This window comes from Melozone crissalis, unplaced genomic scaffold (genome assembly GCF_028551555.1).
Source record: "Melozone crissalis strain CALT ecotype California unplaced genomic scaffold, PUWL_Pcris_2 ptg000061l_1, whole genome shotgun sequence".
Classification (NCBI taxonomy): Eukaryota; Metazoa; Chordata; class Aves; order Passeriformes; family Passerellidae; genus Melozone; species Melozone crissalis.
The window spans coordinates 4,581,357-4,593,823 of record NW_026535839.1 but is presented as its reverse complement, the minus strand read 5'-3'; the positions used below and the strand labels follow the sequence as shown (position 1 = coordinate 4,593,823).

The following is a 12,467-nucleotide window of genomic DNA, read 5'->3' as shown; positions in this document are numbered from 1 at the left end:
AGAGAAAGAAAAAGAAGGGTGTTAATGTCTTGATATGTTTTCTCCTTTGTTTTCCTGTATTTACTATTTTATCTTCACTGGAGTGAAAAAATGAGAAGCCAATAGTGACTATACCAATAAATCAATTTAGTGACATTCCTTACAGCATTTGCAATTCTGTCCTGGCAGGAGGGAGGACAAGGAGACAAGGCACAGCACCTACAGATTACCTGAACTGAGGTGTCTTCTTTAGAGAACAGATGGCAAATTTACTCCAGCATTTCAGATAATAGAATAAAAAGATTCCTGTGAGAAGGAGAATGGGAGCCAGGATTGCCAGAGCTATCACAACTGCTGAAGGGCCTGAGGACAAGAAAATGGAGTTTGTTAAATGGAAAACTCTCTGCTCCCAACCAGCTCAAGTCCTTCTGAAGGGGCCCCATAGCAGAGCTGGTCCCTCTCACCTTCAGGCAGAGGGGGACCACTGTCCAAGCTGCCTCCTGTCCCCTCCTTGTTGCAGAACGGGGGGGCCCAGCCCTGGTCACAGTGGCAGTTCTTGTTGTTGTTGCACACCTGGAGTGGGGAGATTCAGAGATTCAAGTGGAAGCCACTGAGAAACCTACAAGTGAAAACAAACTAAGCCCTTGCTGAATTAAACACCACAGGAGACACTCCAGTGGGAGCTGAGTGCCTGGAAACGCTTTTCTTCAGGGAGTGGGATAAACTGCCCTAAATATTACTTTTTGCTATGTTTTTTCTTTAGTATGTGTAATACTTTTTATTCAATCTAAACTGGGCCGAGGATATTTTTCTTTAAGATTACTCCTTGTTTTTCATTTATTGCAATTCATATCCCTCCAACAGACCTCCTTAACCCCTATGTCAAAGGGACTTTCATGAACTAGAAAATGCATCAAACAGGAAAGAAATATTCAAATTGAGAGCCAAGAAGCCAAAGTCCAGAGCAAACCTAAGGAAGGTATCAGAACTGAGCTGAACAAGCAGCCACACAAGAATGGAAGCCCATCCTGCTTCAGCCTGGAATGGAGATGAAAAAGAAGACACTTACTCCATGCCCATGGCACTTCTTGCTACAGCTCTCAGATTCAAAGATGATGGACATGTTCTGGCAGCGGCCCTCAAAGCAAACCTGCACAGAAAGCATCCAAAAACTCAGTGTTAGCTCTCTGGGTTATCTACCATGTCACTGCCTTGTGCTATTGTGTGACTTGTAAATACAACTAATTAACTCCCTGGGCAGAATAACAGGAAATGAATTAACCTGGTTCCCAAGCAAACTGGGGACTAAATCCCAGTCCAAGGGAATCAGAGAGAAGTGGGAGCTCAGCTGGCCACAGCCTGGCCAGGCCCATGTGGCAAGTCCCTGAAGGAGCTCTCACATCTTTGGTTCCAACTGTGTCTCATCTTTTAAGCAAGACAACTTCAACCAATTAGCAAATCCCAGATTTATCTCTGGCCCTGAACTTCATTTGGCAGAGACATAAAGCCTTTGGTGTGTGTCCTTCTCCAAAACCTCTAAGGACTTATTTTTCTAACAAATACAGAAACCTCCTAGAAGAGCATTGGACATAAAAAATTAATAGCTTGACAACCACAAAGCACATTCTGGGTGGACAAGTGATACTCTGAGCCTCCCCCAAGCCACTCCAGGCAGGACTGTACCTACATGATGGCTCCCACACTTTGTTCCTGTCAACACCAGGCCGGGGTCCAGCATCTCCTTCTCCTCACTGTCGGATGTGTACACGTGGGTGCCCCGGCAGCGCTGCCTGTTCACAGTGGTGTCTATGGCCACTGCATTGGGCTGCAGGGGCTTGAGAGCTGAGCTCTGGCACTGGATCTTCCCACATTTAGCGTCTCTGATGTCAAAGGAAAGGTTAAAGTGGTTATTCCTGGCTTGCTGAATGTTTGCAGACATGAGCTCTAAATGTAAATTAAAGCAGCAGTGCTGAGTCACTGTTAAACGAGGGATTCAGCTGCACCCCAGAAAAGAGGGGTCAGAGCAAACACAGCATCCAGCCTAACCCCTGGAGGAAGGGTTTGCTCCAAGAGCTCTGTCAGGATTTCTTTTAGAGCCAATGGAGAGAAGTATCAGTGATGAGATCATGCACCTCCCCAAGAATTATCTGATGGATACTGATGGTACCACCCCACTGTCCCCACGGGTGGGGGATGTCCCCATGGATGGCTCAACAAAATCAGAAATAGGACTAAGAAATTTTGACTCAGTTAGAAAGCTACATTTATCTTAAGGATTAAAAAAATCCACCTCCCCTTCTGTAGCTTTACTTTAGAAGAACACCAACTAGATGTTTGAAAATGGTGAGCTGAAAGCTTCAGCTGTAAAGGCTCCAGGTCCCACAAGGATGCAGCTGGTTTCCCAGGAGGCAGAGGGAGGGAGTGAACCAATGCATGGATCATTTTTATCTCCTGACCCATGATTTTGTAACATATAAAAACATCTTCTCCACTGAGCAACCCTGGGCGGCCCCTCTGCTTTGTACCTCATGTCACATCTCCTGTAATTCCCGTAGATGTCCTTCCCACAGTTCCCGTAGACGTCTCCAGCAGCATTGACCTTCTCAAAGCAGGCATCAGGTGCTGGCTGTGCTCCTGCATGGGAAAAACTCAAGTGGCTCTCATCCCATGCCAACTACTCACTTGTCCTTTTTCTGGAGTGGCTGGAGCACGGGAAATGTTTCACTGCCTCCTCCAGGTGAGTAAGGCAGGAGCAAAGGCTGCTCAGGCTCTGCTGCGGACAGCAGGTATGGAAGGTGCTCCTGCCTTGCTCAGGGTGAGCAGCAGCAGGAGCAGAGAATTTTTTGGTCCAAAGGCCAGCAGGCTGTGACTTGCAGGTGCCAGACACCTTGGAAATACTGTGGAAATACTGTGGAAATGTGGAAACACTTGGCAATGTGGTGCAGGCAGTGTCCTTACCAGGCCCCCAGAGCTGCACACACTGGTCCCTGTAGGTGAGGCACATGCCACTGTAGCAGTAAGCCTTTCCCCCATCACAGGCAGCCCCATTCATCTGGTAGGAGTTGGGGGGACAGAACGGGGACTCGCCAGTGCAAAATTCTGGGAGGTCACAGAGTCCTGAGCTCTTCCTGCAGGGAGTTCCTGGGGACATCAGCTACAAAGAGACAGTGGGGAAAACCCAGAATTATTGCTTGGCTGCTCTGTGGTTTCTTGTTTGTGGATAAGGCAGAACCCTGTGTCACTTTGTCCTCCTTGTTGAGGGTTTTTGAGGTCAGTAGTGACTTGTGCCTCTGGGACTTCATTAGCTGGGGGAACTGTGTAGAGTACAATTAATGACTGCATCCTTTCCCCAGGTAGCAATGAGATCATGCATGGAATGTAAGACTGCCAGACTCCATGGGGACACTGATCCATCTCACTCTGCCCTGGGGTAGGATCCAATTTACCTGAACCATTTCTGACAGATGGTTGTGTAATCTGTTCTCAAAACCTCCCTGGTTTGGGAAGTTTGTTTCTGTCATTTCTGCTGGAGACATTTTCCTGATGCATAACTTAGGTCTCCCTTGCTTATGAGTTTGCTCAGTTCATTCTTCTCTTGTCCACCACACACATGGAGAACAAAGGGCACTCACAGTCACATCTGGAAGCTTGTTCCAAGTGAGTCCAGGTGGATTTCTGGAAATTGTTTTCCCCATTTTGCTCAGGATAGGTCAGTAAGAGCATGCAGCCAACATGCAAACATAACGATCAGCTTAAGAGAAATGTTTTCCCCATGTTTGTTTTTGAGTTAATTTGTTGTCAAATTTGAGATCTTTGGCTCCAAAACCAAAAACACATTTTAACAGTCATTATAAGGAAAGCTGAGATTTAAAATTATACTCTTTGCCAGCAGTTCTTCAGCAAACACCAGAGCTAAAGGGATTCAGCTGCACCCCAGAAAAGAGGGTTCAGAGCAAACACAGCATCCCTTATCCCTGGAGGAAGGGTTTGCTCCAAGAGCTCTGTCTAGATTTCTTCTAGAGCCAATGGAGAGAAATATCAACTCTGATTTAACCCTCAGTGTTTAAGAGAGGCAGTGTGACTTCACTCCAGCAGCACTCACAGTTCATCTTAAGACACCAGAGGAGTCAATTTAACCAGCCAAAAGAAAGGACTCCACTAGTCTGATTACACTCATGGCTGTTGCACCTAAAGACAAACCAAACCAGGTGAGGAGTTAAACTCCATATTTGTCTGTGTTTTCTCCCCTTCCCCCTCCAGTTTCCAGCCTCACACTTGCCCCGCTGTTATTCCCTTTTCTCTCAGGAAAGCCCAGAGCCCTCACCTTGCACTGATGGCAGCAGCTGCCATGGGCACACTCAGCACCAGGCTTCAGGGTGCAGGTCCTGGGGTCACAGCAGGGATTCCTGCAGTCCTGCAAGGCAGAGAGGAACAGCAGAGTTCACAGGGCAGGTCTGAGCTGGCACTGATGTGCTCTCACTCACCATGGGTCACACACAAGGTAAAATCCTCCCTCCCAGGGTACCCAGCACGAGCTGAGAGCCAGCACTGCACAACCTCCCTCTGATGGGATACAGCTGCTTGTGCTAATCACATCTGGAGAGTCTGGGCTGCTGGCTCCAGCTCCCAGGAAAGGATGGATTTGCAGCAGTGAGATGCAGTGCTGAGAGAAGCCCCATCCTTAACAGGAATGGAGGGAAAGTGAATTTATATATGAAACTGCAACATCTGGAGGAATTTTTCCACTGGAAAGGTTGCTAAGCATTGGGATGGGCTGCCCAGGGAGGTGGTGGGAGTCACTGTCCCTGGAGGTGTTCAAGAAATGACTGGATGTGGCACTCAGTCCTGTGGTTCTGTTGACAAGGTGGTGATGGGTCACAGGTTGGACCTGATGATCTTGGAGGTCTTTTCCAACCTAAATTAATCTGTGATTCTGTGACCTAAAATCACCTTTTCATCTCCTTTTTAAATGAAGTTTTAATCACCTCTGTTCAGCCCTGGACCACACCATCCCTGAGTTCTGGGTGTATTGTACCACACAGTGTGAAGTCAGATGTAATATTTTAGACCCTTGATGTACATTTACACACAGGGAAGATATTTTTGTCTCCTGCACAAAGAAAGGCTGATTACAGATCACAAAACTACATTTGCAAAATACAGAATTTAAAAAAATTGTGTCCCACTAAACCTCAAATGGTTGGATCTGGATCTCACCTCCACCTCTCCACAGTCACACTCCTCTCCCTCCTCCAGGTAGCCATTTCCACATTTCCCTCCACCATACATCCTCTTGGTGTCTGGCATGTTGGAGAGGCACATCCCTCCACCAGAGTGCAGGTACTTCTCCAGCTCCTGTCTGTTGCACTGGTTGAACACCTTGGGGAATGGGTGCCTGAACAGAGACAGGGTAGAAACACATGAAGCCAGGTCTGGGCAATGGTTTAGAGAAGCAAAAAGGAGCACATGCAATCCTGACAAGTGCCACAGGACACAGGTCTCTGCCTGAAATTCCTGGAGTTGTGCTAAAACAGGTTGTGATTTCCTGTGCCTGCACTACCCAAGTAAGACTGCACTGCAAGACTGTTTAATAACATGATGGCCTTACAAAATAACTTTGTAGAACCAAAATATGTTGAGTTACATTTGACTGTGATTGCTGACAAGCATGGCTGTCCTCTCCTCCTCAAAACTGGAGGTGTGCTTTATTCCCAACTGCTTGAACAGGCCTGAGAATCCAGCACTCAGCCTATGAATAACTCCCTGTCAGCCTAACTGCTAAAAATAGTATTTAATTTTTCCTATCTACCAGCTCATTTTGAAGAACATGAATATTGTTTGTGACAAAAACTATTAATTTCTGTTGCTACAATGCCTGTGCACTCCATGTGTGGCTGCGCATTTGTGTGGATGTTGTGTGCTCTGCTTGCATGCCACTGTGCTTTCACTTCTCACCCAAATGGTTTTGGAGGAAATGATGCACACAAAAGAAGATGCCCATGAAAAAAAAAAAAATCTGTTCACATAGAGGAAGGCTTGAGAAAATGGTGAATGTGGTTTTAAGTGTATGAGTTCATCTGGCATGTTTCGTGTAGAAATTTTTATGTTTCCTCATCCAAAATCAAATTTTAAATTCCTATGGGCTTCTAGAGCCACTCTTGCTTCCCCTTTCTCTCACTGACTTCTTTCCTATTAAACACAGGCTCTCAGAAACCAAGGAGTATTCTCAAGAAAAGGGAACAGGAAAAATCTTCCTTTTGCCCAACAGTTCAGAGCTCCACCTTCAAATGCTGCCATCACCTAAGGCCAGTCTCAGGCAGGAATCAGTTCCCTGGGAATCAGCAAACTGCTACTGCTCCACGCCCCAGGCTATGTCCAGCAATTTTTTATCTATAAACACAGACTCCAGCAGGCAGCAACAAACCCACGTTCACTCTACATCTCTAGCTCTTACTCCACCAAGGCCCTTGTAACAGAGCCCTTCCCATTCCTCCCTGAGCCCATGGGGATGAACTCACCCAGTGGCAGAAGCCATGATGCAGCCCCCATCTGCTGCAGGGGTGGTACAGCAGCCAGCAGAGTCGTGGTTCATGCCAAAATTGTGTCCCATCTCATGGGCAATGGTAGCAGCAACTCCAATGGCATTATCAGAGTGGTCCTGTGCAAGGCCAAAGAGGCACATCAGCATTTTACCTGTGCCTGTCCTGTGCACCTCTGGGTCGATAGGGTGAGGGGAATTTCTCATTTGTACATGTAGAAAATATCTACTGGAGGTATTCCTGCCTGTAAGCAGGTGAGTGGAGAACTGCACAGGAAATATTTTCTCCCTGGGCTTTAGGAGGCCTCTCTCCTGTGTATTCACTGCTGGCAAGGAGCTCTGTATTGGGGATTGGCAATCACTTACCATGTTTACTCCTCCTGACTGGAAGTCAGAGCACATGGCCATCACGGGAGCCAAGCCCACTGTGGTACCTTTGAAGGGCACACCCCTAAAATCAACAGAAAGAGCATGAAATGGCACTGAGGCACTCGAGGAGGCAGGCAGGGAAATGCACCCTGCAGTGCACAGCTCCCTACACAGGGTCAGGGAGACACGTTGCCTTTAGAGTGTCTTCCAGAGCAGGACATCATAGCAGAGCTACAAAGCCTTTAGGTCTGTTTATCTTGGACTGATACTCTGTTTTGTGGGCCAGCCAGACAATCCTATTTTTTATAATGGTTTGGTTCCAAAAAGTGCTCCTGCTGAGCTTTGCAACAAGCACAGAAAAGACCAGCTTTGGATCCTTAGCTGAGTACTGTTTGTGGATAACTAATTTACCATAAGCCTGATATTTGCCAGCCTGGGATTTGGGGATTTCAGGGAGTAGTAGATAACACCTCTGAGGTGCAGCCACACTCTGCTCCAGCCTCTGAGCTGGAATTCTGCACCACCCTGAAATCTCTGAAATGGGGGCCCTGGAAATTGTGCTCAGGACATGACCAGATGGACAGAAAATACAGTAATGTTAGAGGGAAAAAAACCCAACCAAAGAAAAGAAGGAAAAAGGCATTGTATCTCTGCATTTCAACCCTACAGGTCCTCTGACTCATCCTGGTGGATGAATTTCCATGGAGGAGGTAAAGGACATCTGAGAGCTGCTGCAAATTTTTCCTTCCAATGCCATCTGCATTGCTGATCCTGATGGATCTGATGGATCATGGCCCATCAGCCACAGGCCACCATCAGCTGGCTCCCAGCACCAGGGCTCTGTGTGCCAGTGGGGTGGGTTGGCAATTAATGCTTTCCACAAAGCCACTTTGAATCCTGCAAGGATATCATGGTACAAAACCTGATTTCCCACCCACCCAACCCCCTCATCAGAAACAGGAGGAATGAACTCACGTGATTAGCTGGGCATTATCATGTTTTCTGTGCAGCCTCTCTTTGCTGCTCCAGGCCAGGAAGGACTTGAGGGTGGAGTAGGGATTCTCTGTTACCTCACATTGATCCCCATAATTCCAGATCTCCAGCCCCACCAAGGCAATCCGGATATTCAAGGATCTATAAAACTAAGATACAGAAAAGAAAGGAGGTGATAAAATGAGGACCACAAAGTTATTTTACTGTGTTTTAAAACTCAAATATATCCTGCTAATTGCTACTAAAGATTCACATGACCAGAGAGGATGCTTGCTCTGGAAATGCATTTCAGCTTAGTGCTGAGCTCTGCAGACAGAAATGTGCAACCACCTAAACTCAAACTGAAACAGACATTGAGCTTTCATTTTTGAATGATTGGCAAAGACATAATCTGAAGAAAAAGACTGAAGACTGATATCATACGTTTCATATTCCAATATGTCAAAATTCCTTCTCCTGTTTGCACTTCTGCCATGTCAAGTGCCAACAGGAGAAGCATTCATGAGTAATGGGATGAAGAGAGTGGTGGAAGGGGTTTAAGGGGAGCAGAAAGGAAGTAGATCTGAAAAGTAAAGAAGTTTTACTTCAACAGCGCTGCAGGGATGACTTCTGAAAGCTCCTTCCAGTTCTACTTCCCAGGTTTTCCACCATTTCAAGTGAATACCTCAGTCCCTTTTCAAAAAGCATTACTTAGGTAACAGTTTTTACAGAAATGGAGTAAAACACAAGGTGCTCATGCTGGCTCCAAGGAATGGAGATCTCCCCACCCTGTTCTGGATTCGCAACAACACAATTGTTTGGCAGACACTCTCCAAGTCACTGGGGAGAGCTGCCAAAACATTATTCTCCCTCCCAAAAAGCCAGCTTTCTCCTGGCCAATTAATTATCATATTTTATGATCTGGGCCTTTCTTTCCTCCTTTCACACACACACAGTCTCACCTTATCTACATAATTAGCAGCCTCCAGTAATTTCTGCTTCGTTGCTTCAATGTTGAAGTGATGTTTCTGAAACTGAACAAAATGAACATGTCAGGCAGCACAAAGGCAACTACAAAGAGCAGAAATGTGTTAAAATGAGCCACATTATTCTGGAAATGTGAAGGTAACTCTGAAGTGAAGTCTCCCTGCACTGCACATCTGACTTTAGGCCCACCTGTACAGGTATATTCAGAATTTATCCCTGGCACACCATGGCAGTGGTGCTTCTCAAGTGGTGGCACAGTGAAGCAACCCAAACTTATCAGTGTCCCCAGAGCTGGGGGCATACAAAGAACTGGCAAATGTGCCAGGTGAAATGTGTGATTACAGGACTTCATGCCTGAGGTGGTGGCTGCTGGAGCTCTCATCACATCTCACTCATCCAACCAATTTGCTTGTTTAAACCACTTGGCAATGAATGAGGTAATTTTAGCAAACTGGCTCAAAGAGTTAAAGTGGCAAAATGTTCACATTTTTGTTTAACAGATTACAAAACCCTGGACTTTTCTTTTAGTCAGGGACCCAGCAAAGAAAGGGCATTTAAGAAGAACACTGTGAGCCTCTGTCCCAGTTTCTCTGATCAAATGGTGAACAACATATGGCAGTTCCTGGGTATTATGTGTTTTCTCAGTTTCCCTGGTGTCCTGCTGCCTAACAGAGAAACCAAAATAGGTTCTGCCTCTTTAGCTTTGTTCAGAATAAATTATAGCCCAGAGCACTGTGTGGTTTTCCCTACTGGAGTTTCAAGTTGTAAATTATGGATAGGACCAGCCTGGCTCCCGTCTGTGCTGCAGATTAAACAATCAGTAAAACACTGTGTGGTTTGCACTGTCAGTGTGTCTGGCCTGTCCAGGCTGGGGATGGGGGAGGGATTGCTGACTCCACTCTGCTTCTCCCAGACCTATTCTGTGATCTGGAGCCTTAAAAATGTCTATTTATATATCTGCTAGCAGCTCAGAGCAGAGCATCATCATGGTTATCTTCTCTGGAGATTAAGTGTACTGCAGTTAGAAGCACACCACTCCTGGAAACCCCCAAATTTCTCAATTCTGACTCTCCCAGCCACAACTAGGACTGATCACTGCTACCCTGACACCAGAACTGACCCTCAGCCCTCATCCAAATCTGCATCTCTCCCTGGGCCAATGGTGACTGCCAGGACAAAAGTGACCCAGACACAGCTCTCCCTGTCCACTGAGAACCACTGGAACTGCAAGAGAAAACTTGCTGAGCCTCAGCAGCCCTCCCTGCCCCAGGGGATGCTGCAGATGGGATGCTCTGAGCCCAGTGCTCCTTGGATATAATAAATCCCATTTCTTACCTCTGCATAATCAGCCACCAGCAGGAGCTCCACATACTTTGTAGCCTGCAGAGTGTCCCGTTTCACCTGCAGCAGCAGCAACACTGGGTTATTGGGCTACTCCCCCAATATTCCCCAAGAAACTCTTCATAAAATACAGGTAGAGGTCATTTTTCCCAGTTTTTTTCTCACTGGCCATTCACCCCACCCCGTCATGCACAGGGATCTCCAATTGTGATTGATTTAGGGCAACCAAGGTCAGTATAGCTGTAGCAGGTGCCCACAAGCCTGTCCTCAGCCCACCCTTTGTTCCTGTGTGGGATGTAGGAACAGCTACAGCCCACCACAGTCCCCAACACTCATTGACTTCCCTGCTGGAGCCACTATTTCATATCCAGTTTGCTGAAAACCTCTTAAATGCTCTTCATTTCACTTTCTCAGCTATGCTGCTATGAAACAGCAGGGCTGGGAACAGGTGGGATGTTTGGAGCATCATGCATGGACCCAGGCTGAGCCCTGCTCACCCTCTGGCCTGCTGGTTTCATCCCAGCTGTGAAGTTCCTGAGCCAATCTTCAGCTGCATGCACAGTGCCCTGGTGGCCACAAGCTCCTCCCTGCAGCCTCAGGTTGTCCACCCTGTAAATCAAGTGCTGGTTTGGGCTGTCAGGAGCTGGCTCCAAGATATAGCTGGAATTGCTGCTCAGTGTGATAAGTCCTCTATTGAAAGGGGAAGCAATAAAAGGGAAAGTTGATTACTATCACAGCAACTGGGGACAAATCCTTCTGCTGCTGCTGAGGTCCCATCTGACTCTGGCAAGACACTTATCCAGGTAGTTCATTAATAAAAAGGGTGGGAATATTTTGAGTTCAGAGGGGGAAATCCCTGACCTTCCATATATTAAAATCCATTCAGTGGGCCTCAGACATTGAGAGGCTATTGGAGCATGTGCTGCAACCTGAGAAGTTTAATTTACAGCTTTTTCTTTAGGGGCAGTGGAAGCTTTTCTACCACAGAAGAATTTTGCCTTTAACAGACCTGACTTGAAAAATGTGAAGACTTTGTTTGTCAACAGGAAAAGCAAAGTTCTCCCTGGGTTATGCACATACCCAGATGGTTCTAGGTTTCTCAATGAGCATCTCAGAGCCAGGAGAGCTGGAAATGTGTGTGTGATGCCCTCTAGAAAATGTGTGGCCTGATGGGCACCACCCACACCATGCAGGCTCAGAGTGAGAACAGCCACGTGTGCTCAGCTCCTGTGCCTCCCTAGCAGTGAGAAAAAGACAGCAAGGAGCTGCCAGCAGACACGGAGAGCTCAGGGTGCAGGAGGCCTCTGCACAGGCACACTGAACATCTCTGGAAAGCAGAGCCTAGGGAAACACAGGCTGGCAGAAGCACACCTGTGACTGCTTTTGCTTTTGGAGAGTTTATTGCAAGCCACAGGTGGCTGCACTGTCCTGGTTATCTCACTGGGCCCTTTGGCCTGTGCTGCACTCACTGGGATGTCTCAGGTTTGCTTTGGCAGGGGCTGTTTCCTGGCTGGAGCCAGTCCCACCAGCACAGCTTCCAGCAGGACTCCAGAGCAATGACCACTAATGTCAATAAAGCTCCTGTGATGTTTTGGAAACAATCTCTGAGCTGGTGTAAATGAATGCAGCTCCTTGGTCACAACAAACTGCTTCATTTACTCCTGGCTGAGGATACAGACCCCCTTTTCCAGCCAAAGACTCCATTACTCCCAAAATAAAGGTTTCACACACACAGCCCTGGCACCACCTGGCGAGAAGGAGAAAGCTCACAGCCCAGGAGGGAGCTCAGCCTTGAAGACTTTGCCCCAAAACACACAGAAAATTGCCACCTGTGAGAGAGTGGGAGAAGGTTTCTGCACAAGTGCAGAGCACTGTGCTGGGACGTGGTGAGTCCTGTCCCTGCCTGTGACAGATGCAGCCCTGAGCCACCAACAAGAGTCTCCTGCTGCAGTGGGCTCAGGTTAAACTCAGTCACTGCACCTGTCCACACTGGCAGCACACAGGGGAAGGGTCCTGGAGCTGCTTCGGGGGCCATGGCTACTAATGACACCCCAAATTCTGTATTTTCCACAATATGCCCCTTTTTACACCCAGCTTGGGTGGCCTTTGAGAGCTCTCCAACCACTTGGAGAGAATCAGGCTACTGGGAGAAGAGCTCAGGGGGCAACACCTGAGCAGGGGCATTCCCGGTGGTATTTCCAAGGGCATTCCTGGTGGCATTCCCAGGAGTGTTTCCAAGGGCATTCCCGGTGGCATTTCCAAGGGCATTCCTGGTGGCATT

The 12,467-nt window shown here is 47.4% G+C and overlaps 1 protein-coding gene across 1 annotated transcript in view; it reads right to left on the bottom strand.

Moving 5' to 3' along the window:
- ADAM19 (ADAM metallopeptidase domain 19) overlaps positions 1-12,467 on the bottom strand; it is a 32,001-nt gene that overhangs the window by 5,423 nt on the left and 14,111 nt on the right. Inside the window, exons 6-19 of the mRNA XM_054288103.1 lie at positions 10,684-10,876; positions 10,181-10,246; positions 8,821-8,892; positions 7,862-8,028; positions 6,884-6,968; positions 6,498-6,637; positions 5,197-5,374; positions 4,304-4,393; positions 2,938-3,133; positions 2,505-2,613; positions 1,667-1,859; positions 1,049-1,129; positions 444-552; positions 210-342 (exon numbers count right to left, since the gene is read on the bottom strand). Of these exons, the coding sequence (XP_054144078.1) occupies positions 210-342; positions 444-552; positions 1,049-1,129; positions 1,667-1,859; positions 2,505-2,613; positions 2,938-3,133; positions 4,304-4,393; positions 5,197-5,374; positions 6,498-6,637; positions 6,884-6,968; positions 7,862-8,028; positions 8,821-8,892; positions 10,181-10,246; positions 10,684-10,876 (1,812 nt within the window). The remainder of the gene's footprint in view (positions 1-209; positions 343-443; positions 553-1,048; positions 1,130-1,666; positions 1,860-2,504; positions 2,614-2,937; positions 3,134-4,303; positions 4,394-5,196; positions 5,375-6,497; positions 6,638-6,883; positions 6,969-7,861; positions 8,029-8,820; positions 8,893-10,180; positions 10,247-10,683; positions 10,877-12,467) is intronic.